The sequence below is a fragment of the Vicugna pacos genome, chromosome 35 (assembly GCF_048564905.1).
Source record: "Vicugna pacos chromosome 35, VicPac4, whole genome shotgun sequence".
NCBI lineage: Eukaryota > Metazoa > Chordata > Mammalia > Artiodactyla > Camelidae > Vicugna > Vicugna pacos.
Genome location: NC_133021.1, coordinates 16,537,756 through 16,565,259, shown reverse-complemented (window position 1 = coordinate 16,565,259; position 27,504 = coordinate 16,537,756). Strand labels below are relative to the sequence as shown.

Below are 27,504 nucleotides of genomic sequence, written 5' to 3'. Positions count from 1 at the left end.
CACGGGGTCGCTGAACTGTGCTTTACGCCCACATGTGTGACACACACCACACACAGGCTCTTTGCGGGTGTACGCAGGTTTGGTCATCCATGAGTCCCTATGCCTGTGTCCCTGGGCATGTACCTGGACTTATGTAGAAATGCGGTTCCCATGAGTGTGAGCATGTGTGTGCACCTCTGTGTGTGTCCGGACTTGTGGCTAACGCAGCTCATGCTTTCAAACCTGCCTCTCTACCAACCTGGACTTGCCCCTCTTTTAAAAAATACAGTTTTTCCTACAATTCATCAGTAAAAATTAAAATTGGGCAGAGGATCTGTACAGACGTTTCTCTGAAGAAGGTATAAAAATGGCCCCTGAGCACACCAAAAGATGCTCAACATCACTGACCCCCAAGAAAACGCAGATCAAAACCACGATGAGACAGCACTTCATTCCCACTAAAATGGTGGCTAAACTAAAAACGGACAATAGCAAGTAAACTGTTTCATAAAGTTCTTTAGGACAAAATGTCTAAATGTGTTAGAAGAGAAGGGAGAGAAGAACTAGGTGTTTCAGCCATTAATCTGTGCTCTGCCCTCTGCTACAGCACTCTATTTCATTCAGAGGAGATTTCAAATCCCCTCTTTTCAGCTGCATCCTCCAGGCCTCAAGTTCCTCGCTGTCTCCGCGCGTGATCCGCCGCTCCCCGAGCAACAGTTAGTGGGCCGGCAGGTGCGCGCGCTGCCCGAGTCGTGCCTGCCGAGCTGGGTGGACTGCCAAGGTCAAGGAGCCAGCCCGGGGTCGCGGATCCGAGGCCCAGTGCTCCCCTAGGCGCCAGCCCCGCCTCTCTCCAGCTGCCCCAACGCACTAGCCTCCCCCACTGTGCACGGTTCGCGGCGCCTCCCCGGGCGCGCAGTGCGCAGGCGCCTCCCCAGGCGCGCAGTGCGCAGGCGCGTCACCGGGAGCCCAGTGCGCAGGCGCCTTCCCCACGGGAGCCCAGTGCGCAGGCGCCTTCCCCACGGGAGCCCAGTGCGCAGGCGCCTTCCCCCCCTGGAGCCCAGTGCGCAGGCGCCAGCCATAAAGTCTGCGGTTGCAAGCGGTCAGAACTGGTTTTCGGAGCTGTGGCAGCGGCGAGGAACCCTGGGCTGAAGGAGTGAGTCGCGGACTGAGGAGCGGACGGACCAAGTCACCGGGTGTCTGCTGAACTGGAGGGCCGAAGGATGCCTGCAGTGAAGAAGGTGCGAGCCGCCGGGGCCAGAGCCACGCGGGGACCCGGCGCGGGGCGCGGGAGCCCTTGGGGGCTGGGGGCGCGAGGGCTGCGCGGCGGGACGGACAGCTGGGGCCCGCGAGGGCGGCTGGGTGGGGGGCGGGGACGCCGGGGCAGCCTCGCGCGGGGTCCCGGCACCCGGGGCTGCCGGCGGGTGGGGAGCGAGCGGGTCTTCGCGGGGAGGTGAGATTCTCTGCTCGGCCATGCAAGCTGGGGACCCGAGAAGAGCCGGCAGGTGATTCGGGCCGGCGAGGAGCTGCCCGCCGCGCTCAGGCTAGTTACCGCGAGGGGATGGAGGCGGCAGCAGACCGCCCCCCTCCCCCCAGCTTGGTCAGCGGGCTGGGACGCCGACCGACCTTAGGAATGGATGGAAGGCGCCGGGAGTCTGGGCTGCGCACGGGTGATGCGGGGTGCACGGAGGTGGGGGAGGCGCGGCTGGGAGGCGGGAGCAGTCGCTCTTGCTGGGCGTGGCTTCCGCGGCGACCAGGGGGCTGGCGGACCGCACCGTGAGGGTGGCCAGGGGCTTTCCAAGTGGAAGAGGAGCGCGGAGGCTTTTTAGGGGCGGTTGCTGTTGCTGAGGGAGGCTCAGGATTCTGTAAGGAGCCTCCCCAGGCAGCAGCGACTGTTGCCGTTCTGGTGTCGCTGGCTTAGAGTAGCAGGAAGGTGTAGTTACTGCGGTCTTCCCAGCGACGTGTGGGGGTGGCAGGCATGGTGGGTGCCTGCCGGGCCAGGTGGGTGCTCGGTCCCCTCCCGCCGGTCGCCGGTGGCGCGTGCTGCGCGGAGAGACGTAGGGCGGAGTGCAGGCGATCCGGCGGGGTCCAGGGAGAGAATCGGGTGAAGACGGGCGGCAGGGCGCAGAGCCCCGGGCCCGCGGGTTTTAAGGGGGAGAGCGTCCAGAACCGGAGGTGGGGTGGGGGGCGGGCGCCACCTGCGTCGGAAACTCAAGAGCGGCTCCCCTGGCGCTCGCTCTCCTCCGGAAAGTTTTCCTGCAGCCTGCGTGTCGCTTTCCCCATGAATGGCGACTAGGCCGGTCTCAGGATTTGAAATTTGGGATTTATCGGTGCCACTGCCCCCCCCCCCGCCTTCAGTTTTATTATACAGAATTATTATAGTTTGCGCATACACAGTATATTGCGGTAAATACATATATATAGTTCATTGCACATTTTTTTAGTTTACATATATGTGCTAATTATTGTTTCTAAGAACAGACTAGATCTTTAGCTTTTTAAACTTACATAGTTAGCAAAGGAATAAAACCAACTGTAAAATAAGAATCAACAGACTGCGGTCATCAGTCATAAAGGACGGTCAACTGTGCTTACATGTATTCCAGAAATCAAAATAATTAGTTCATTTGTGTCCTTTTTATTGCTATTCTTTTTGAGATTCTTCATATAAGTGATGTCCTATGGCATTTTTCTGTCTCTTTCCAGTCCACTTTACTTAGACTGACAATCTTCAGGTCCATCCATATTGCTGCAAATGGCATTATTTAATTATTTTGTATGGCTTGAGTAGTGTTCCACTGTACATATGTATCCTATCTACTTTATCCAGTCATCTGTTGATGGATATTTGGGTTATTTCCATGTCTTGGCCGTTATAAATAGTGTTCTGTAAACATTGGGGTGCATGTATCTTTTTGAATTTTATTTTTCTCCGGATATATGCCCAGGAGTGGAATTGCTGGATCACCTGGTAAGTCTATTTTCAGTTTTTTAAGGAACTTCTATACTGTCCTCTGTAGTGACTGCACCAATTTACACTCCCACCAACAGTGTAGGAGAGTTCCCTTTTCTCCACACCCTCTCCAGCATCTGTGTGTTTGTAGACTCTTCAGTGATGGCCATTCTGGTTGGTGTGAGGTGATACGTCACTGTAGTTTTGATCTGCATTTCTCTGACAATTAGGGATGCTGAGCATTTTTTGATGTGCCTGTTGGCCATTTGTATGTCTTCATTGGAGAATTGCTTGTTTAGGTCTTCTGCCCAGTTTTGGATTGGATTGCTTGTTTCTTTGATACTAAGGTGTGTGAGCTGTTTGTATATTTTGGAAGTTAGTCCCCTGTCAGTCACATGATTTGCAAATATTTTCTCCCATTCTGTAGGTTGTCTTTTCATTTTGTTGATGGTATCATTAGCTGTGCAAAAGCTTTTAAGTTTAATTAGATCCCATTTATTTATTTTTGCTTTTATTTCTAATAGTCCCGGAGCTGGTTTAAGAAATACGCTGCTGTAATGTACGTCCACGAGTGTTCTGCCTATGTTTTCTCCTAGGAGTCTTAAGGTATCTGTTACGTTTAGGTCTTTAACCCAGTTTGAATTTATTTTTGTATATGGTGTTACAGAATGTTCCAATTTCATTCTTTTACATGTAGTTGTCCAGTTTTCCCAGCACCACTTATTGAAGAGACTGTCTTTTCTCCCTTGTGCATTCTTGCCTCGTTTGTCATAGATTAATTGGCCATAGGTGTCATACGGTGCCACTGGCTTTTATGGAGCAATAATAAAGTGATGGGCACTGATTCCTTCCTGTGATGAATCCTGCCAGCGGAGACTGTGGGTGGTTTTGAAGCCGGAAATGTAAAGCTCACTTGTTTCTCTAGTGCTGAGTTGTAAAAGGTGCTCTCATGGTAGACTTAGTGTAAAAGGCTCTGTTTACGTAACATACATCAGTTGTAGAAATACAGTTTTTTTTTGTGGTTGTATGTTACAGCCGACTTGAAAGAAAACCAAAAGCGAAACGTGTGTAGACAGCCCACGAGAAGGTATAATGACCTTTTCCTCGTACTTCGGGGATGTCTGCAGGACCAGATGGGAAACTGTGTTCAGGAGCCAGTCTTTGGACTCTGGCTCCCCCCCAGTCTCCTTCAGCTTAGTGTTTGTGTGTGTCCAGTGGACAACTCGAATTTCTGGGTCTTGTGTTCCTTCTTATTTCCCACGGTGCTTTCAGAGAGGTGCCCTGGAACGTGTCTCAGCCGGAGACGGGGCCTCTTGTCCTGAGTGTGACTGTTGTCCCCCCGCTGCTGCTTCCTCCCAGTCCCCCCACCCCACACCTTCGGGAGGGCGGTCCCGGTCCCCGCTCCCCTGCGATGGTGCCTGGCTGCTGTGAGCCCTTTGCCTGTCTTCCCCTTCAGGAAGGATGGTTGGAGGCAGGGTGCCTGACTGTGTCATCCCTGGGACTCCCTAACCGTCCTTGGCTGAGAAGGAACCGTGAGCCAGGGAAAGGTGGGCTCCTCCATGTGGGCTCCACGTCCCACACTGACCACTGTCTCTCCTCGCTGGTCCCTGCTGCCCCTGCCCGGTGGGAAGACTCCCTGTGTCCTGATTCGGACATGCATTGGCGGGACCCTGTGCGTTCACTCACTTGTCACCATTTCTCTTTTCTGTGTTTTCCCTCCCAGACCTGGTTGAAGGGCAAGTTCCCTGTGGCATGAGAATGGATGCTTCAGCTTGGTCACCCCGGGGTCCTTTGTGCCTCTGAAGGACACTTTTGGGGAGATCCTGCTCCTGCTCTTTCCATGGAGAAACAGGGAACCGGACAGACTTGCCAACCTCCCCCCCCCCCCCGTTTCCCCCAGAGTGTTTTTAGATCCTATCACTGGATAGTGTTTGAGTGAATAAGCAAATCCCAAACCAGCTGACCCTCCACCCCCCTCCAGAGGTTCCTCAGCCACATGCCTTTCCTTTTGCTTCTCTGACTTGTGTGAGTCTCAGCGAGATAGGAGACCAAGGAGCACACGAATGGATTTGCCTGTTTTATGAAGCTTTGGGCTCTTTAAGGATAATTTCTATTTTCTTGTGTACTTTGTAATATTTTCACAGTTTCTGAACAACTTTCTAATACCTGTTTGTTGATTCTATGAAAAACTTAATATAGAACGTAAGTTACAGCTAATGTAGAAATTTCCATAAGTAGCCAAGTGGTGTACCTTGGAACTTCTGTTGTGGCCCCTGTATCGCATTCCTGAGTCTCTTGCTTAATTGTCTAGAAATTTGCATGGTTAGGCTTGAAGTTTTATTCTGGCTGTGAAAGGTGGGTCTGCAGCTCTTTAAAGCAGCTGAACAGCTCATCTAAGTCTTCAGTTCATCTGCTTGCTTGTTTCTCTAATGCTGTTTTATTAAGAGTCATGACAGGCACTCAATTTGAAAAAAAAATGCCGTCTTCTTTTGTATATAACCAGTCCCAGCGATTTCACTCCTGGAAATGTATCCTAAGGAAATTATCATGAATTTACAGGAAGTTAGCTAAGCAGATGTTCACTCCAGCTTTATTTTAGAGTAAACTGTTGGAAACCAGCAGTAACTGAAGATTGGATAAATTCGTTATGATAGAGCAGTTTGTAAAAGAAATACACATCCATTAAATTCTTTATGATACAACAGTTTGTAAAAAAAATAACATCTGTTAGAAAGATGATAGTTGAATATTTAATGCTATAGAAAGGTGTTCCTATTATGTCAGATGGAGGGAGCAGGTTGTAAGACAGGACCCACAGTGTGGTCCTTGTTCCCTGAAGCTGCTGAGCAGAGGGCAGTCTGGAAAGACCCTGAGCAGCCAGGGAGGAACAGGCTGTTCACCCAGCGGCATCTGTACCTCACTGGGGCAGGGGGGAGCCTCTTTTTAGGGGCTCCCTCTGGGCCGTTCCCTGAGCTGCCTCCTTGAAGGCCCGGTGTCAGGGCCTTTGTTCGGGCCTTGCCGGGTCCACGGACATCGAGGGTCACTCCCCACGCAGCACTTCCTCAGTGACTGGGCTCCATCACTCCCCTACCGCCCTACCTTCCTGTTGCCAGATAGTGTATCACAGGGTTTACTCCTTACATGTGGGTGTCTGGCCCCTACTTGTGCTGGCGTGACTGGCATTTCCTGGGGTCTTACTCTGTGCCGTATGGCCTGCGGAGTGTGGTATGTATGCTGGCTTGTTCATGGCACCAGCCCTGTGAGGCCAGCCCCTTGGAAGAGGGGCCAGACTAGCAGGAGGGTCAGTCCTGCGTGGGGTCTGGCCGAGCCGGGTGTGTCCCCGCTGCCCCTAGGGCCTCTGGCTGCAGAGTGGTGTGTCTGGGTCAGGGCAGTGCGGGCCCGGGAACCCGGGTGCAGTGTTTGCTGAGCTAGAGGAGGTGATGAGAGTGCTAACACTCTTACCTGGGGATGCTAAGCCTGGAGGTGGTTTTGGTTTCTTTTTCCTTTTTTTTCTGTTTGCATCAGAAAGTGGTCTTAGGTCATGGAAAGTCTTGCACAGAGTGGGTTAAGGAAGACTGTTGGCTCTTAGTGAGGCTGGGGCAGAGCTTGCCAGGAACCCTGGTTCTGCTCACCTTCCTGCTCTGTGTCCTTTGTTGTGGTGGCTTGACCCCCCATGTTACAGAGGGACGTCACCATTCAGGACCACCACTGTCAGGTGTGACATAGCCTATGGAATAGGGGGACTTGTCCCTCCCTGAGGTCCCCGAGCTGCCATATCCAAGACCCTCTGCAGCTCATGTGCGGAAACAGGGCACAAGTTTTTCTCGAGCTCAGGTGAAGTCGGGAGGTTTTCTTGGTCCCCCGAGTGGTGGTTCTGTAAGCAGGCTCTTCCTGCCTTGTGTCTTCGCCACTGTCACCCTCATCCACCCGGAGGGGAACCAGCTGGGGGCCACGTGGGCTCTTCTGCTCCAGCTCCCTTGGCGTCTGTCAGGTGCTCGCTGGCCTCAAGGCCTCAAGAGGCGGGCAAGAAGCGGAAGGGGGTTGTGATCAGCTGTTTCTGTGAAGCCTTCCTGGTTTCATATTTGGAGTGATGATACTTCTTGGAAGTTCTTCAGAAGGCTTTCCCTCCTGTCCCATCATGCCGGACCAGGTGTAGCAGAAAGGACGGGACACTTGTTGGGGTTTAGATTACTTGTAAGGCACCTTTGGGCTGAGCTGTGCCTGGTGCCCCCAGGCCACGCAGAGGAGGCCCAGCCGGGGGCCAAGCCCACTCCTCTTAGAAATCAGGAGTGGGTGGCTGTTTGGTTTTTTACCAACAGCGTCTAGTACGCAGCTGTTCTGGTTTTATAAATTGCCTAGTGCATGTAACACTTGTGTAATTGGATGTCTTGAAGGAACCTTTATGCATCCGTCTCAAGAAGACTTCAAAGATACTGTAAAGTGAATAGGGCAGAGAAACACTTTCTGAGGACCCACTGAACCCAGGGTTGGGAGTCCCCCTTTGATCCGTCAGTCACAAGGTCGTCGTCCGATGGATAGACGTTCACGTATGTGTCCGTCAGGGTTCTTCATTCACAAGTCCCAGAAAGTCTGGCTAATGCTAGCACCACGGATCCACAAAATCCACTGGAAGGAGCTGGACCAGCCTCCTTCCTGAGGGAAGGTGGGAGCCCTGTGGCAGGTCCTGCGTGAGCCTCTCCACACTCAGTCCCAGCTTTGTTCTGCCAGGTCGAGCATCCACGGGCTGCTCGTTTCTACCCTGAGGTGTGCAGGGCACCTGGGTTGGGGTGGCGCTGGGCCAAGCAGACCTACCCAGTCTTGTTCTGTGGGTCCCGGGGTCAACCCATACCTGGCCTTGCCCCAGGAGAACACTGGTGTGCAGCCTGGGGGGAGGGCGAGAGTCACCACATCTACAGCGTGTCTCATTCTGTTAAGATAGATGCCACCTAGGCAGGCAGGTGAGACCAGGGTCTGTGGTGCTGAAGTGCAGCGGTGTCCCCAGAAACCACTCGGATTGTGACTGTGGGTGTGCACACGACGTTCTCGGGTGCTTCCTTTCAGCCGCTGTCCCTCCTTCACAGTTTTCCTCTGTTCTGGGTTAGGGTGTGCATTGCAGAGTATTCAGTGTTTTCCCAGGGAGCCAGAATAGGCAGAACTCAGAGGTCAGTGTTTTATTGTGGGGCTTGCTAAGGCATTTCCTTGGCTCTCAGATCTCCTCTTTGTCATGTTTATCCCACTTTCGGAAGCTCGTTACTATGTTGGAGGTATTAGCAGAGGTGGATGCTGGCAGTGGTTACAGGTCTCTGTGCTGCACAGTAAGTGCGTTTAGCTCAATCAGTGACCCTTCTGTCCCCAGTGTGACTTGTGAGTTGCCCTGTTGCGTGTCCCATAGAAGTAGACTTAGGTAGTGTGATATACTTGGATTGAGAATTTGTCTTGTAGGTTATCAGTAATAAACTAATTGCCAACAGTGATCAACTCACTTTTATATAAGGGAAGATGGATTTGATGGATTGATATTTTTATGACAGAAACAGAACTTTGGCCTGTGTCAGGCCAGGTTTAGACAAAGCCTGTCCTCAGCATCTCTGTTGCTGGTGATACTGAGCCTCCACCTGCTGTCCTGAGTCCCTCTTACTGTCTCTGAGATGTTTAACATAATTAAAAGGCGTCTCATAAACTTACTGCATGTGGCACGTTAGCTGATACTCCCTTAAGATTTGTTATTCTTCGGCATAGTTGCATTTTAATGCTAGTCCAAGGAATAAAGTGACTCCCTGTTGGTGGGATGATTTTGGAGAGTGGGATGGGAGAAGTAGGCACACACCCTTCTGCTTCCTTGTGAAGCTGGTTCTACAGACTGGATGGTCTCAGATGTACTAAATTTACTTTCAGCAGGATAGCCTTAAGGATGGCCAACAGGATGGCCTTAAGCAGTGAACTGAAAAAGCACCTTCAAACTCTGTAACCGGAGGGTATTGAAGGTGCTTCACACCAGCAGGCTGGAGTCAGGGAGAGGACTGGGAAGCCCTGCCTGAGTGCGGCCTGGCAGGGGGTCCCGCCACACAGTCTGCACAGCTAATGTTGGTCCTGGGGCAGTTTTGGAGGGGGGAACCAAAAAGCTTTAGATCCTTTGCTGAATCATTTTAATGTGCTTCTAAAGCAAGTAGAAACCATCTGTGAAAAGGTGAGAATAATGCTGAGTGGCCTGTACTGTTATGCAGTTCTTTGGTGTCTTCAGGTTCCTTGGCAGCTCACTTAGGATTAATGCCTTTTTGTAGAAGAGAACTGTGAGACGTGTTTTGGATGAAATTTCACAGTGCTGGCCGCTTGCCAGTTGAAATACCTTTTTAAGGTCACCTAGTTTAAGGTTTAGAACCCTTTTTATGACTTAAGGTGCATAATTTATATTTAGGATGATACCGTAAGATATATTTTAAACTTCCATGGCAGGACGTGTTTCCAGATCTTGGCAAAGGTCTCAAACAGCTCCCCTGTAGGAAGAGCTTTTTCTAACAGATGAGTGAGCTGGAGAGAGCAAAGCTGACACTTATCCTTGTTTGCCGCCAGACCAGGCTAGGCGGACAACAGAACCGTGTGGTCCTGCAGAAGCTGAAGCCTGATGCTCCTTACACCATCACCGTGTCTTCCCTGTATCCTGATGGGAAAGGAGGTCAGATGTTGGGAAGAGGCGAGACCAGTAAGTGAACCCAGGCTCCTGTGGCCTTTTTAGTAACTGTCATGGGGATGGAGTCACAACTTCCACTAGAAACACTGGGGTGACAGAGTTTTGCTAATCTTTTAAAATGCATGTTAATAATGACCTTCATTGTTTTCAGGTTTTGTTGTTGTTGTTGTTGTTGTTGTTTTTGGTCTTTTTTGGGGGTGGGAGTAATTAGGTTTTATTTATGTGTTTTGTAAATGGAAGTACTGGGGATTGAACCCAGGACCTCACGCACACTAAGCACACGCTCTACCCCTGAGCTATACCTTTCCCCCAAGGTCTTAATTGTTTTCAGTATCCTTCCGGGAGTTATCTGTCTCTGGTCTTGTGTTCTAGGATAACACAAAGAAACAGACTGCTCTGGGGCCAAAATACCTTGTGGAGGGATGAGACATGACCCAGATGATCACAGACATATTTTTTCCTTTATTCACTACTTTAGCGGACATTTGTGGGGGGCCTACTACAGGGGTCCTGCTGTGTTCTAGGGTTCCTGGGACCCCTCAGTAAACCTGGGCTTCACGTGTGCTGGGTTGTTAGGATCACGCATGCTGTGCTTTCTGTGCATTTCAGGACCTTTGAATACCGTGAGGAGCGTCACTGAGCCTTCCACCAGCACTTTGCACGAAAGTGCTGGACCACGCAGAGGGAAATCCTGGTCAGTACAAGCTTCTCTATGGACCAGCAGCAGGTGGTCCAGAGGAACTGGTCATTATTTCCAGTGGGGAAGAGTGCATGTTAGTTTCAGCTGTAGATTGCAAAGTGAAGGTCAAGAGTTAGCCAACTTACCACAGCGCTGAAGGAGTTCATGTTCCTTTAGTAGCAGCTGACGGAGGGTAGTAGCTTGGTGCCTCAGAGCCTGGGTCATGGGGGCTTTTGGGGGATTGGGGCTTGGGGGATTGAATTATTCCAGAGACTTTTCGAGAAGGAGTGAGGTTGCGGGCAGACAAGTCTTCATCAGCGGTTACAACAGTTCATATGGGGGCACAACCTTTGGTCCCAGTATTGCAGAACTTGCTTCTTGACTTCGTCTTGAGTTCGTATTTTTAGTATGTTATTGTTCAGAGTATTATTTCTTATATAAGATTTTCAAATCATGTACTTTATATTTTATTAAAATGTTCAGGTGCCAACCCCTGGGAATACCAATGATGCCGTTCTTAGGAATCTCCAGCTGGATACCCCGAACAACGTTTCAGTGGTTCCTGTTTATCCTCAGGGCAATGGAGGGTGGACACCAGACACTGGAAGGACATGGAAGTAAGAATGGAAAAATTTAGCTTTTTCATGATGCATTTGCTTGTGTAGTATAGTACAAAGTTAAAATATAAAGAAAATTTGGGAAATTTGGAATGATGGGATAAAAATGGAACAGTTACCCATAGTTTACCTCCCAACCTCCACCAACTTAATATTTCAGTGGATGAGATAAAAAATGTATAATGTCATTTTTCTGGAATGGTAACTTCAGGATTTATAAATGTGTATACAGTTATCAGTATTCTCTGTCACTGACAGAAATTCATGAGCTTTGCTTTGTGCTTGTGAATCTGTGTGAGGCAGTGCTTCGTCATTGGCTTTCAGTGTCAGTTGTTGAAGTCTGTTCATCATGTTACTTGATAGTGCATTTCTCTGCTGGTGAGGTGCTTTTCTCTCTCTTTTAGTTTTCAACTTTTTTTTTATTGAGTTATAGTCATTTTGCAATGTTGTGTTAAATTCCAGTGTAGAGCACAATTTTTGAGTTATACATGAACATGCATGTGTTCATTGTCACATTTGTTTTTCACTGTGAACTACCACAAGATTTTGTATGTATTTCCCTGTGCTATACAATATAATCTTATTTATCTATTCTACATATGCTTGTCAGTATCTACAAATTTTGAACTCCCAGTGTATCCCTCCCCACCCCCTCCCCCCTTGGCAACCATGAGTTTGTAATCTATGTCTGTGATTCTGTTTCTGTTTTGTATTTATGTGTTTGTTTTTTTTTTTAAGATTCCACATATTATGAGCGATTTCATATGGTATTTTGCTTTCTCTTTCTGGCTTACTTCACTTAGAATGACATTCTCCAGGAACATTCGTGTTGCTGCAAATGGCCTTATGTTGTTGCTTTCTATGGCTGAATAGTATTCCATTGTGTAAATAATACCACATCTTTATCCAGTCATTTGTTGATGGACATTTAGGCTGTTTCCATGTCCTGTCTATTGTAAATAGTGCTGCTATGAACATTTGGGTGCAGGTGTCATTTTGAAGTAGGATTCCTTCTGGATATATGCCCAGGAGCAGGATTCCTGGGTCGTATGGTAAGTCTATTCGTAGTGTTTTGAGGAAATCTCCATACTATTTTCCACAGTGGCTGTACCAAACTGCATTCCCACCAGCAGTGCAGGAGGGTTCCCTTTTCTCCACAGCCTCTCCAGTGTTTGTCATTTGTGGACTTTTGAATGATGGCCATTCTCACTGGTGTGAGGTGATACCTCATTGTAGTTTTGATTTGCATTTCTCTGATAATTAGTGATACTGAGCATTTTTTCATGTGCCTGTTGATCATTTGTATGTCTTCCTTAGAGAATTGCTTGTTTAAGGTCTTCTGCCCATTTTTGCATTGGGTTGTTTGTTTTCTTCGTATGAAGTCATATGAGGTGCTTATATATTCTGGAGATCAAGCCTTTGTTGGTTTCATTTGCAAAAATTTTCCCCCATTCCATAGGTTGTCATTTTGTTTTACTTATGGTTTCCTTTGCTGTGCAGAAGCTCCTAAGTTTCGTTAGGTCCCATTTGTTTATTCTTTTATTTCTGTTGCTTGGGTAGAGTGACCTAGGAGGACATTTTTGAGATGTATGTGAGATAATGTTTGCCTATATTTTCTTCTAGGAGGTTTATTGTTATCTTGTCTTATGTTTAAGTCTTTGATCCATTTTGAGTTTATTCTTGTGTATGGTGTAAGGGAGTGTTCTAGCTTCATTGTTTTACATGCTGCTGTCCAGTTTTCCCAACACCATTTGTTGAAGAGACTGTCTTTATTCCATTGTATATGCTTGCCTCCGTTGTCGAAGATTAGTTGACCAGAAGTTTGTGGGTTCATTTCTGGGCTCTCTGTTCTGTTCCATTGGTCTGTATGTCTGTTTCTGTACCAATACCATGCTGTTTTGATGACTGTAGCTCTGTAGTATTGTGTGAAACCTGGGAGAGTTGTTCGTCCAGCCTCTTTCGTTTTCTTCAGTAATGTTTTGGCAATTCTAGGTCTTCTGTAAGGTCAGTTTAGGCTTGATCAACTCTTAGTTTTTGCTCATCTGAGAAGCTCTTTAACTCTCTTCCAATTGTGATTATTAACTTTGCTGAGTGGGTAGCCTGGGTTCTAGGTTTTTCCCTTTGAGGTCTTGAAACACCTCATGCCTGTTCCTTCTGGCCTGCATTGCCTCTGCTGAAAAATGGCTGATAGGTCTCCATGAGCTCACCTTGCCATGGATAACAGTGAACCGCAGCTGACTGCCAAACAACCATTGGAAAAAAACTGGAACTTGGTGAAAAAGATCTTCAACTGGAAACGTAAAGAGGGAACGACAGCAAGACGGTAGGAGGGGTGTGCTCATGATATAATGGGGCCCCATAACTCCCCAGGGTGGGCGACCCCCAAACTGAAGAATGAGTCACAAAGGCCCTCCCGCATGAGTGAGAGTTCTAAGCCTCACGTCAGGCTCCCCAGCCTGGGGTTCTGGCATTAGGAGGAGGAGACTGCAGGACATCTGGTTTTAAGGGCCAACAAGGCTTAGTTCTAGGAGCCCCTCTGGACCAGGGAAAACAGAGACTTCATTCTCTTGGGAAGCATACACAGAATCTCACAGGCGCCAGGTTCAAGGGCAGATGCAGTGATTCCATAGGAACCTGGGTGACACATGCCTGCTGGTTTTGGAAGGTCTCCTGGGGACATGCGGAAGGGCTGCGGCTCACCCTGGGGATAGAACAGCTGGTGGCTAACATTTGGGGAGAATTCATCTGCATGAGGTTTCCTGGAGGCTGACATCTTGATCAAGTCATCAGCACCAAGACCCAGACCCACCCAGCAGCCTGTAGGCTTAAGTGCTGGGAAGCCTCAGGCCAAGCAGCATACTGGGTATGAACACAGGCCCACCCATCAGTAGACTTTCTGAGCCAAAAAGACCTCTGCATGGGGCCCTACCCAGCAGAGGCCCGGGAGCAAGCTTCCCCCAGCAGTGGACAGGCATCAACTTTTGCCAGGGAAGCTGCAGCCTCATGCACCAGGGAGCAGATACCAGAAAGAAGAGAACAACAATCCCAAAGCCTGTGGATGGAGCGCACACACACAGGCCAGAGTCCACACTGGGACCAGCTGGACCTTGGCCCTTGGTTGACAAGAGAGGAGCGTACTGCTGGGACACAAAGAATATCTACCAGAGGGGACCACTTCTTCAAGGTTGAGAAATGCAGTGTACCTACCTAAAAATACAAAGAATGAGGCAGCTGAGGAATATCTCCCAGGCCAAGGCACAAGATAATCCCAGAAGAAGAAGTAAGTGATGAGATAGATAGTTTATCTGAGAGTTTGAAGTAATAATGGCAAAAATGTTCAGGGAACTCAAGAGGAGTATAGATGCACAGAATGAAGTTTTTAGCAAAGAGTTGGAAAACATAAAAATACCCAGAGTTTAAGAATAAAATCACTGAAATGAATAGCACACTGGAAGGAACCAAGAATACACTGAATGAAGCAGAACGGATCAGTTAGCTAGAAGACAGATTAGTGGAAATCACTACCGCAGAAACAAGAATGAAAAGAAATGAGAATGTTTTAAGAGAACTCTGGGACACCATGAAGCGCACTAGCATTGGCATTATAGCAGTCCCAGAAAGAGAAGAGAGAGGACCTGAGAAAATTTTTGGAGAGAGAATGATGGAGAACTTACCCAGCTTGGGAAAGGAGTCAGTCACCCAAGTGCAGGAAGTGCAGAGTTGTACACAAGGTCAACCCAAAGAGGAACACACAAAGGAATAGAGCAAGTAATCTAATCAACAAAATTTAAGGATAAGGAGAAATATTAAAATTAACAAGAGAAAAGCAACCGATGACATATAAGGGAACTTCCATAAGGTTATCAGCTGATTTTTCAACAGAAACTCTCCAGGCCAGAAGGGACTGGCATGATATATTTAAAGTGATGAAAGGGGGAAACTTACAACCAAGAATACTCTATCCAGCAAGGTTCTTGTTCAGACTTGATGGAGAAATCGAAAGCTTCACAGGTAAACAAAAGCTAAAAGATTTCAGCACCACCAAACCAGCTTTACAGCAAATGTTAAATGAACTTCACTAGTCATCAAATCATTAGAAAAGAGACCAAGAAGAAGAAGTGGAGGAAAAAAAAAACCTACAAAAGATTACTTTGACAGTTTGGGGTCTTTTATGGTTCTATATAAATTCTGGAACTGTTTGCTCTGGTTCTGTGAAAAACCTGAGTATTTTGACAGGGGTTGCGTTGGATCTGTGGATTGCTTTGGGTAGTGGGGCCATTTTGGTAATGCTGATTCTTCCAATCCAAGAGCACAAGATATCTTTCATTTCTTTGTATCATCTTCAGTTTCCTCCATCAGTGTTTTACAGTTTTCAGAGTATGGGTAACTTCCTTGATTAGGTTTATTTCTAGGTATTTTGTTGTTTTTAATGCAGTGGAGATGTTTATACCAGTCATAAAATTCTGCTTTTTGAAGTGGAAAAAAAAGTGAATGAAAGGTTGCAAATGGCAAAATATCCTTCTTTCTTGTGAGTGGCTTGCAGTCCACTGCATATATATGGTGCATCTCCTTTGTCCATTCATCTGTTGATGTGCACTTGGGATGCTTTCATGTCTTGGCAATTGTAATTAGTGTTGCTGTTGATAACGGGGTGTATGTATACTTTTGAATTAATTCTTATTTCGTGGTTGGCTTTATTCCTAATAACTCCGTAAGTTTAAAAAGCTAAAGGTCTAAATGTTCTTAGAGACAGTGAACAGTGCATATATGTAAAATTTAAAATATGTGAAGTACAAACAGCTGATAAGCTTACGAGAGATTTTCTTTTATGTGAGGTTTTTCTTTTTTCTTGCTGTCTTTAGAATTCTGTCATTTTCTTTAAATTTTCCCTTTTGAATGATGCTGTGACTTGATATGGGTCTGTCTCAGCTGATACTGTTTGGGATTCTCTGTGATTCCTGTGGCTGGATATCTGTTTCCTTTTTTAGATTAGGCATGTTTTCAGCCATAATTTTATCAAGCGGTTGCCCACCCTTTCTCTTCCTTCAGGGACCCCTATAATGTGAGTGCTAGTATGCTTGGTGCTGTCTCAGAAGTCCCTTAAAGTCCTGTAACATGCTCTCTGCTTGCTTTTCTGGTTGGGTGTTTTTCATTCTGTCTTCCAGATTGCTGGTGGATCATCTGTATTGCCTGATCTTCTGTATTACCTACACTTCTGCTCTGACTGGGTCTTTTTTCTATTTTCTAGTTCTTTTTTTAAAATTCTCCCTGTGTTCATCTGTTCTTTTTCCCAGTTCAGCTGTCATTCTTAATATTGCTGCTTTGACCTCTTTGTCATGTAAATTACTTCTCTCTCTTCATTATGGTTATTTCCATTTAACACATGTTCCTGTGTCTTCTCATTTTAACTTTCTGTATTTCTGTGAAATTAGGTGAAAGTTATTTGCCCCAGAATGAAAGGTGTCCTTGTGTGAGAGCACTCCTGTGCAGTCTTCTGTGCCCAGCGGGTTTGTTGGGAAGAGATGGACCTGAAGTCATCCTGGGCTGCCCTCTTCCCCTGGGACATGCTGGCAGCCACTGCAATGGGGGCGGCAGGGCTGGAGTCAGAGGGACTGGAGCCAGTTCCACGTTCAAGCAGGGGCTTCTCTGCTTAGTGACTGTTCCAGCCCTATCAGGTGGAAAAGTCACCTGTTCTGTGGGGCTGGAGCAAGATCTCTGTGGGAGTGGGGTTCTCCTGGGTGTGGTGGCAGTCTCTGCTTTGGTTTGGGATGTGGCTGAGGCCTGAGGGCTTGCAGCGGCCCTTCTGTACTGGTTTTACCTTTTCCCCAGTGTGCAGACGTTGGCTAGAGGGTGGGTTGGGGCCAGAGAGATTGCAGCCACACCACTGAGCCGGTCCCACTGCCCGTCAGGTGCGCACAGGAAAGTGAGTTCTGGGGGTGAGAGGCCCTTCCCTGGTGCTGGTGCTGTTCCCTGCAGAGGGTGTGCAGGGACACTCTAGCTGGCCGTGACTGCTGGCCGTCTTTTCAGAGGCAGGGCCACTCCCAGGCCAGCACCACTTTCTCCCACTGTGTGCACGCTCACTGGCAATGGAAGCCTCCGCCTGAGAGGGGAGCAGCACCAGAACACGGAGGGCGGGAGCAGGAGTCTGGGGGGCCCGCCTGAGCCAGCCCTGCCAGCCGGCCAGAGCCCCAGGCAGTGTTCAGCCTGCTGTTTCCTTGCCGTGACGGGGAGTCAGCGGGTCTCTGCACAGGCTCTTCAAGAGCAGTGGCTCCGTGTCTTACAGCGCCCCTGCAAGCTCGCTGGTTTTCACCCCAGCTGAGGGGACTCCTCTTCCCGGTGCTGAACCCCGTTCCTGGGTGCCTGACACGTGTTTCAGACCATGATATAAGGTGTGGGTGGTTGTGAGGGCTGGAGCACCACTGTGACATCATGCTGTCTGAGCATGGATACCCACAGCTCCTACTGTGTGTGGCTGGTGGGGAGCCCTGCCGGGAGCAGCTATACGTCTGTCTGGCACAGATGGGGCTCGTTATAATCATTCTTTGTAAAGGTAGTTTAAGGACAGGATATGCCGTCTGGTTTTTCCAAGGGATTGAGTGTTATGTGTCATGTGCCCCAGCTGCCTAGTGTGAGCAGCATGACTGCAGGTGCTCTGGGTCCAGGAATGCAAACTCCAGTTAAGCCCTTGGGAACCAAAGGAGCAGGTCCTAAAGGGGTCTGCTTACTCTAAATGCTCTTACATATGTCATTCATAGGGAAACACCAGATTAAGAAATGGATGCTGTCTGAGTTTAGTGTTGAATTATTATAAAATGTAAGGAACCTACAAGATTCTGGGTAAAAATTTGTGCAGTGACAAGTGGAAATGATCCAAGGAGTACATACAGTAAGAAACAGAGTCCTGAGTTTAATCATCTTGCCTGATTTTCTCAGTGGGTAGTAAATAATTAGAGTTTTGACTAATGTTGTTTTGATTAAACTTTAGAATGTGGTCAGTTGTGAAGTGTGAAAGTTTAAGGATGTTTGTAGTAAGGATATTTGTGATGATACAGTTTTGGGGGTTAATGATTGCTGGGATGAATGAAATCGGCTGGCTGTGTGTGCTGGTGGAAGAAGAGATGTTGTTGATGCAAGTGGAGGCACTAACAGAGAGGAGGCTAGTGAAAAGTGAAGGCTGTGTCAGTTGATTCAGGAAGAGTGAGCTGATAAGGCTGGTTAATAGGCTATAAGGTTTAGTGTTAATTCAGAGGATATAATTTTTGATAATCATGTTAATTGTATTACTATAATGTTTGGAATAATGAGTTTTAGCCTTGAAGAAGGTTAACATTTTGTACATAATCAGTACCATAGGCGTTGGATCCCACAGCTATTAGTGACGGTCCCGGTGCAGCTGCACAGGCGGGGAGCACTGATAGTAGGTGTTACGCCAGCTCATGTAGAATGGATGCTGAGCATGGTGACAGCGGCTGTAATGAAAACTGATGATATTGTGCCATCTAAGCATAGTAATGGGGATATTAAGTGTGATTTGTATATTAGTATCCATATAGGATACTGTAAATGCAAAGAGGATAGTAATATAGACTAATGCCATTTGATAATTATGGAGTTACTTATAATTTTATGAGTCAAAATGTTTTTGTTTAAGGTAATTGCCATACGTTCATTCTAATCCTTTTAAATTCATTCAAAGGCTAACCTTAATGACTACTAGTAATGCGATTACAGTTTGTGCCATGAAGAGTTTAGTTTTTAGGTTACTCTTGAAATGCTCAGAGTAGGGGTAGTTGGAGGGCAACTTCTAGGTCAAATATAGGAAAGTAGTGACAACTGAGAGTAAGTAAATGGAGAAGGTGGGCATGCTGGCCCTATAGAGTCACATCCACACATATGTGGGCTTGATTTTTCTGGGCACTGACTAGAGGAGGTCAGAGTGCAGTCAGGACAAGCTGTAAGTCTGGTAGTGTATTGGTGAGTGACATCAGTATAAGCTTTATTGTTTCTCCAGTTACAGGAAAAGCTGTAGATTGGAAGTCAGTTGCTGTATTTAATACTAAAAGAATAAAATGCTCATCAATAGATAGCAATCTATAGGAACAATCAAACTATCTTCAAAATGCACTATCAGGCCACAGACTGAAATCCAAAATAACGAGATGTATAGGGAAATTTTAGTTGGGACAGAAAGCACAGAATGAGAAAAGTAGAGCCAATAATTTTGTGTAGTCAGTGGAAGCTTTTAACCATGAAAACTACTGAGCCAAAAACTCCATCTGAAATTGAATGTTATATTCTTCTGACACTTGCAATAATATAAGTTCTTAGAGGAACCGTAATGAATCAAACTTGAAGTATTGTTTATGATTTCTTTGTTAGATGATGGTGAGCGCAAGTGAGGGGAACTTCAGAGGCTCATAGAACTGAAGTATTAAGAAGTTATGGGAACTGTGTGTGTGGTCAGTGTGTTGTTAGGTGGTGTGAGGACATATCTTTATCTTTTTTCTGATCAGAAGGTAGATGGTCATTTTAGGATCTATGTGCATTTACTTGTGTGTGTGTGTGTGTGTGTGTGTGTGTGTGTGTGGTGAGAGTTTGGTCGTGGGGAGAAGCACTGTGAACTTACCCACCCTGTACTGAGAGCTGTAGGACCTCCTTCCCTGCTAAAAATGACCCTGCTCTTGTCACCACATCCCCACCCATGACAGCACTTCTTTGTAATGAATGTACGTAATGTCCTGTTTGTCATGGACCAATGCAATGCATCCATTTATAGTTCATAAAGTTACTTATATTTTAAATTAAAAGTACTTATATGTATGATGGATTTTATGTTTTTACTCTTATTTACCTTGGTGCCCGAATTAATGATAATAGAAGACCCATTTCCTGAGACAAAGTTGACTTGCCGTTAAGAGTCAGGATCCCTCGTGAACACATCCTCACCGTTTGTCCTGACTGATGCATGACTTAATGTCATTGCAAGAGGAATTTCCCAAGGGGAAGCCAACGGTCTTCCTCAGAACTTTAGGGAGCAGGTCACAGGACGGGCTCCAGGTGGAATTGCTTTCCAAGGTAGATCTTGGTTCAGGGTAAAGTTACAGCACTCGCTGCCCTGAGACCCTTCGGTGATTCACATCCCCTCTGTCTTCTCACCCATAAAATGGGTTATTGAGAATGTTGTGTAATTGGAACACTGCATTTTGAATTTGGTCAGTTGGCACATTTTATTGCTTAGTGTGAGACCTCAATACCTTTGACCTGATGCTAATTGGTGATTTACAGGGGGTCCCGACTCCTGAGGGTTGGAAGGAATTCTGATTGACAGTAGGAGGAGACCCAGGATCCCTGAAGCCTGTTCACCCTGGATGGGACTCAGTCCCTCCAGGCCAGGGGATCCTGGAGCCAGCACAGCGCCTGAAGCCTGGCTGTGGGACCAGGAAGGCCCAGCAGTGCAGTTGGAAACACAGCCCCACTGGGTCTGTGAGGAGTCAGGGTCAACTCCCCACAGGGCAGGCTCTGGAGTTTCCTCCCCAGGGGCAGCCCATTCTCCTGGAATTCAGCCCCAACAGAGACAGACACAGAGGCTGGTACCAGCAGTCCCAAGGAAAATGGGAGGTACCAGTCTTTGCAAGTACAGTGGCCCCTGGGGAGCTCAGCTCCAGGGAGGTGAGAGTCTTAGAGCGGGAGGGACTGTGATGCCAGGATTCCTGCCTTCTCTGCCCCCTCCACTCTGGGCCCCTTCCCAGAGTCAGGCCACCCTGGCCCTTCATCCTCCACCATGCACTGTGGGCTGGCTCCCTCTTTCTTGCCTCGTCTTTTATCTGCTCTCCCTACCCTGTTCCCCCGTTACTGTCTGTCACTCTCTAGGACCTGACTCCCATCTCTCTCAGTCACTCATGCACTGTCCCTCTCCCTGCCCATCTCTCTCTGTCTCTCCCCCCAGGCCCTCAGGCCCTGGGCTCTGGTCCAGCCCTGTCCAGGGCCACAGGGCTGCACCTCTCCCAGCCCTCCCACCCTCACTGATACGTTTTGGCCCTGGCCCTGCTCACAGTGGAGGAGTCCAGTTACAGAGGCTGCTCCTGCTGGTACTTACTGCTTCACTGCTGTTCCCCCTCTTCCTGGGCAGCACAGTCATACCTTGACCTGTTGGTGGCCCCTGACCAGTTGGTGGCCTAGCCTGGACCCCAGAGCTGCTGCAGGGCTGGCCACCTGCCCCAGCTGGAAGGAGGGAGGGCCCTGTGGGCTTAAGGGGCTCCTGGGGGATTGGATTGAGGGACGTGTAAGGAGCCAGGTATTTTCACCCAACTCCTCTTTGTCAATGGCAGAGCGTCCCAAACCACTGACTGCCCCCTGCCCATTTCTCACTAAGAGCACTGGGCAGACTGTGGGAGCTCCTGAGACTTAGGAGAGAGCTGCTGCCCTCAGCCTCCCTTAGAGTTTGCCTGGAATTGGGGCTCCTGGGGGAAGCGGGCAGGGCTGGGGCCCAAAGCCTGGATGAGTATGGGGCCCTCTCACTGGACTCTGGTGGCCACTCCAGGCACCTCATCCCTTCCTCACTGTCAGCAGTTGGCCACTTCACGGGGACAGATATGAGGGTCTCCCTGACTCGAGACTGGCAGGCCCCATGTGCTCAGTATTTCTTGATTGAGTGAACACAACCACCCCCCATATCTAGACACCAAGTCTTCCCACCACCCCAAAAGGGTTTCTCAGGCCCCCTCACAGCCAGTACTGCCCCAAAACACAACTTTGCTTCTGTCCCACCCAGGTAGTTTCTGCCTCCTTGAACCTGGGTGTAAGTGAATCACCCAAGTGCAGTGTAGGGGGGGGTGACAATATAAAATTATTTTTTATAGTTTTATATATTTTTGGCAAAAATCATAGGGCTTATTTTTATGCATGTAACATATGTACTTAAAATTAATGTGTCACCTACAGGTGTACTACAGATAAGGACAGCCACATGGGTGTGGCGATGTGATTAAGATGGTGTGCTATTAAGATGGTGTGCTGTTAAGAGCTTCTCGGTCTTGTGGACGTTCTCTCTGCATTTTGTGTGCAGTGCTGAGTGAAGGGGAATGAGGACCTCCCACCCTGCCTGTATATTTGATTCCTCTTGGTTCTGTCATTGTCTACCTAATGTTTTTCAGCCACTGCCTAAGGGAAATCCTGGGAATTTGGAAAAGGAGGAGGGAGCACCCCAAAAGTAGGGGGCAGGGGACATCGGTTGGGCAGGACCAGAAAGCATAAGGTCAGAAAAGTTTGCAGAGAGGACCCAGGGATGGATGGCAGTTGGTGGTGGGGGATTAGGCGGGGCACATCCTAAAAGTGAGGTCACTCAGAATGTCCACTGTGAGGTGCCAGGGGCAAAGGCAGGTGATTGGTCGAGAGAGAGCATAAAGCATCAGGTGTTGCTAAGGCAGCTTTCAGACAGGAGAAGGCTTGGAGGGAGACATCTTGTCCCCTCCAGCTGCTCCTGAGAGTCCGCTTGCCTGCTGTTTGTTTTCCTGACCTGCTGACCTCCTGACCTCCTGACCCGACTGAACCCTTCTTCTCCTCTCAAGAGCTTGATTGGCCCTCATCCTTTCTGTGACCCCCTTCTTCTCCTTCCAAGTGCCCAACCCCTCTTCCTGTCACACTCCCTCCCTCCATCCCCCACCTCTCCCCTCCCCTCCCCTCCCCAACCCTCCCCTCCCCTCCCCTCCCCCCCTCCTGCCTGGGGACCTCAGGGCCCTGAGAGGACCAGGACATGGAGGTGATGGAGATGGTTTGGTCCCACGTGCTGGGGTGTACTGGATATGAAATTACAAATGTGAGTAAACATCGGGCATCAGGTGTCCTCCTTTTTCCTGGGCTCTTTCACACTGTGGTTAAATAGCTGCTTTCTCATGGGGTCCTTGATGGGAACACATTGTTGGTGAAGCCCGAGGCTCTCAGGACAGGTTTCTTGACCAGCCGAGAGCGGCCCTGGCCACCGGCGTCCTCAAGATCTGAGTCCTATCAGGACCTCTTGGACCAAACAGCAGGTTGACAGGATGAAACCTGAAATAGTTACTTTATTGCATCAAAGAAGGAAGTGTGAACATCCTAAAAGCCATTGAGTTGTATGTCTAAAATGGGGGAATGGGTGAATTATATCTCAGTAAAGCAGTTTTTTAAAAAGCGAGAAACTCTTATTTACTAGAAGTCATAGTGAGACTGGCTCCCGGAAAGCTTGTCAGGATCCTGCTTCAAGTTGTGCGTGTTCCGGTCCCGTCCCCGTGTGGTGCGCTCTCCTGTGCATGCACCCTTCCTGGTAGTGACGTCTGGCAGTCCTGGGAGCAGTGGGGTCTCAGCACTGGGTTGGTGCTGGTCTGTTAAACAGGGAAATGTCATCTGTGCTCTGTGCTTTCTGGTTTGTTAATTTACAGCAACTGTTTTTTCTTTGAAGTGTGTTCTTTTCAGAAATTTTAATGTAACAAAAATATTCAATAGCCCTATAAATCTTAAAATATTTTTATTGAAGTATAGTCAGTTTACCATGTTGTCCATTTCTCGTGTACAACAGAATGCTTCAGTCATATAGGAAAATACATATATTCATTTTCATATTCTTTTTTTTTTTACCATAAATTACTACAAGATGTTAAATAGAGTTCCCTGTGCTGTACAGTGTAAACTAGTTGTTGTCTACTTATATAGATTAGTATCCATGAATCTCAAACTTCCAATTTTTCCCTTCCCACTCCCTTCCCCTCTGGTGACCATAAGTTTGTTTTCTATGCTGTAAGTCTGTTTCTGTTTTGTAAATAAGTTTGTGTTTTTTTTTTTTTTTGATTCCACATGTAAGTGATATCATATGATATTTTTCTTTTCCTTTCTGACTACTGCACTTAGAATGACATTCTCCAGGTCCATCCATTCCCTGTTGCTGCAAATGGCATCATTTAATCATTTTTATGGCTGAGTAGTAGTCCATTGTATAAAATACACCACAGCTTCTTTTTTTTTTACATTTTTTATTGAGTTATAGTCATTTTACAAGTGTGTCAAATTCTAGTGTAGAGCACAGTTTTTCAGTTATATATGAACATACATATATTCACTGTCAGAATTTTTTTTCTCTGAACTACCACAAGATCTTGTATATATTTCCCTGTGCTATACATTATAATCTTGTTTATCTATTCTGCATATGCCTGTCAGTATCTACAAATTTCAAACTCCCAATCTGTCCCTTCCCACCCCTCAGCCACTTGGCAACTGCAGGTTTGTATTCTGTGTCTGTGAGTCTGTTTCTGTTTTGTATTTATGGTCTTTTTTTTTTTTTTTTTGGATTCCACATATGAGCAATCTCATATGGTATTTTTCTTTCTCTTTTTGGCTTACTTCACTTAGAGTGACATTCTCTAGGGACATCCATGTTCCTGCAAATGGCATATTGTTTTTTTATGGCCAAATAGTATTGCATTGTATAAATATACCACCTCCTCTTTATCCAGTCATCTGTTGATGGACATTTAGGCAGTTTCCATGTCTTGGCTATTGTAAATAGTGCAGGTATGAACATTGGGGTGCAGGTGTCTTTTTGAAATAGGGTTCCTTCTGGACATATGCCCAGGAGTGGGATTATTAGGTCATATGGTAAGTCTATTCCTAGTCTTTTGAGGAATCTCCAAACTGTTTTGCACAGTGGCTGCACCAACCTGCATTCCCTCCAGCGGTGTAGGAGAGTTCCCTTTTCTCCACAGCCTCTCCAACATTTGTCTTTTGTGGACTTTTGAATGATGGCCATTCTGACTTGTGTGAGGTGATACCTCATTGTAGTTTTGATTTGCATTTCTCTGATAATCAGTGATAATGAGCATTTTTTCATGTGCCTGTTAGCCATTTGTATGTCTTCACTGGACAATTGCTTGTTTAGGTCTTCTGCCCATTTTTGGATTGAGGTTTTTTTTTTTTTTCTTATTTAGTTGTATGATTTGTTTATATATTCTGGCAATTAAGCCCTTGTCAGTTTCATGTTTTGCAAAAATTTTCTCCCGTTCTGTAGGTTGTCTTTTTTGCTTATGGTTTCCATTGCTATGCAAAAGCTTCCAAGTTTAATTAGGTCCCATTTCTTTATTTTTGCTTTTATTTTTATTGGACTTCTAGCAAATTCTTAGTTATCCCTTTCCTTTTCATCTTGGAGGCTGCCCCCAGGGACTGTGTCCAGCTAGGTCGATGGGGGAGCCCCGAGAGCCGAGAGCCGAGCTGATGTGAAAATCAGTGGCTGCAACCTGCTGTGATGTTTACAATGAGGAAATGCTCAGGAGGGATGTGACCAGGAGGTGGACGAGTTGTCTTTTTAGTGACGTGTCCTTGTAAAGAATGTTGATTTCCCCAAAGCAGAAAGTGTCCTTCATGTCCTTAGAATTGTCCAAATATAAAGAAAATTCAGATACATGCTGTGAAACTTACTGTGTCAGGAAAAATCACCTCCACACCCTAAAAGAGAAAGACTGAGAACACCTCATGGATTTAAGTGGGTTTGTTCTGATAGGCTTCCACCAGATTCTTACGGACCTGGAAAAACTGAGTGTCAGGAACAATCCTTGCACTGAAGCAGAATCAATGCCACATGAACACTCCACCCAAAGAAGAGTCTGTTCTGTGTCTTTGAGCCTACTAAGGAGGGCGCTTCTAGGTCATCTTTGTTGGGATTTTTTTCCCTCAAAGGGAATGAGGCTGAGTTCTCACAGATTAGTCAGCCCTCTTTCCCTACCACATCTTTGAGCATTTGGATAAACTAACTTGTCCTTCTCCACTGTTGCTCATGGCCGCTGACAGAACCTGAGTCCATCGGCCCTGATGGATAGACTCTAGGTAGGAGGCAGCTGCTGACGTCAGCGCTCAGACAGTGCCGTGTGTAACAAGCATGCCCACGGCAGAGGGGGTTTTACCAGTTAGCGACTAGATGGTGTTTGTTTTTGTGCCTTTGATCTGCGTGTCTCTCCTTTGTGCTGAGACCCACTGCTCTCTCAGACGGCAGCTATGCAAAGACAGTGCATGTTTTCCACCAGCACACATTTTACTGACCCCAACTGTGAGAGCTGACAATGACAGTGTTACTGATTTCAGAGGCTGCTTTCTAGAGAGGTTTTATTTGCACAAGATTGAAACTTGGTGTCTAGATAAAGTACAAATTACATTGTGCATTTATTCCCTCCTATAATACTTATGAATCTAGTTTTTACAAAACTGTGTTTGGCTTTTGTTTTGGTGACTGTACATTCCAGAAATACAAATTAATTTTCTTGGTGCTGTTAATGGACATAGGTGCAGTACTGTGAAATATGCATGTAAATTATTTGTACTGATTATTTTGAGTTCTCTTTTCATGTAACTTCATTTTTTGAGTAATCTTGTATAATATGATTAAAACTGTTATACAAATCCTTATTTATTTCAGAAGTCTGACATTACATGCTCTGGTTCAGAACCAAAGTGAATATTGAAGAATACCTCCATGGTTTTTAGATAGTTGGGCTGAAATATATCATTAATTTTTGTTGGAATAGTAATTTTGACATTATTCTAAGAGCTGGTCTGCTTACTCATGTCCAGTCTATAAATGTAGAAATACATCTCTGTACATCTCTCTGTATTTTAACATATCTTCATTGCTCTTTCCCCATACATGTTGGGTGTATTTTTGGAGACATTTCATAGGGGTTTGTCCAGGTACTTCATGAACATACAATAGAAGATGGAGGCGTCCCATGCCCTGTAGGTTTGTGTTTGCTTATTTTCAATTTCAAGTTGGCTTCTACATTCATAAGTTAAGTTTTGCTAACTATTTTAAAAATATTTGCAATGTGCCTGTCAGCAAAGTCAAATCTCTAATATTTTGGGTATCAGGTATTTGACGCATGTGTGCAGCAGTGAAACTATTACCAAATGAAGGCAGTAAACATGCCCACACTCCCAAGAGCTCCTTTGAACTCAAGTGTCCCTTCTCGCCTCTCTGTGGAGCTATTTGAGGATGTGGTTGAGGGTTTCTAAAGATGATTCTCTGTGACATATACACTGTGAATGTCTTTGAGGTTCCTCATTATATCCAATATCTTTTCAGATCCTTCACACTTTCGTTCTCCTTTTCCACCCTGGGTCTGATGTTTATGAACTTCTGTGGAAGCTTATTCTTCTTGCTGCCTCCTGGGGAGTTTCTAGTTTCCTCTTATTCATCTGGAGGACCGTCTTTGCTGTGAGTATTACTAAAGTACCTGACACTGTCTTTTTAATCACACCTAATAGGAATTTTTATAGTCACTGGACATTTTATTTGCCTGCCTGGGCCAGAATCCAGGAGTCTTTTCTTTGTTTCCTTTTAGATTACTAACTTGAACACAAATTAGTTTTGAAATGGAGATTTGTTGCAAAATCTTTATACTAAGAACTCATTGAGCAAGACAACAGTATATTCTCAATGAGATAATGGCAATTTATAAACTCTTCTCTTCAATAACAAAACAGGAAGGTTAAGTATTTGGTGAGCCCATCTATCTCTCCACCTGCCCCTGCCTGTGTGTTGGGTGACAGGGGACAGGGAAGCTCAGTGTTCCCGAGC

The 27,504-nt window shown here is 46.7% G+C and overlaps 1 protein-coding gene across 9 annotated transcripts in view; it reads left to right on the top strand.

The window, feature by feature from the left end:
* Positions 1-1,047: 1,047 nt before the first annotated feature.
* Positions 1,048-27,504, top strand: part of LOC140691477 (uncharacterized) — a 58,409-nt gene continuing 31,952 nt past the window's right edge. For 5 of the 9 annotated variants that reach the window (XR_012067122.1, XR_012067124.1, XM_072955112.1 and 2 more), the window contains exons 1-2: positions 22,631-22,728; positions 27,010-27,141. Coding sequence is in view for 5 of the 9 variants with exons in the window: in XM_072955112.1 (XP_072811213.1) it covers positions 22,666-22,728; positions 27,010-27,141 (195 nt within the window). In the remaining 4 variants the exon portion in view is untranslated. Of the gene's footprint in view, positions 1,218-9,499; positions 9,630-10,226; positions 10,312-10,779; positions 10,914-22,630; positions 22,729-27,009; positions 27,142-27,504 lie in introns of those variants that run through there. The other 4 variants (XR_012067120.1, XR_012067119.1, XM_072955113.1 and 1 more) reach the window with 4 other exon arrangements.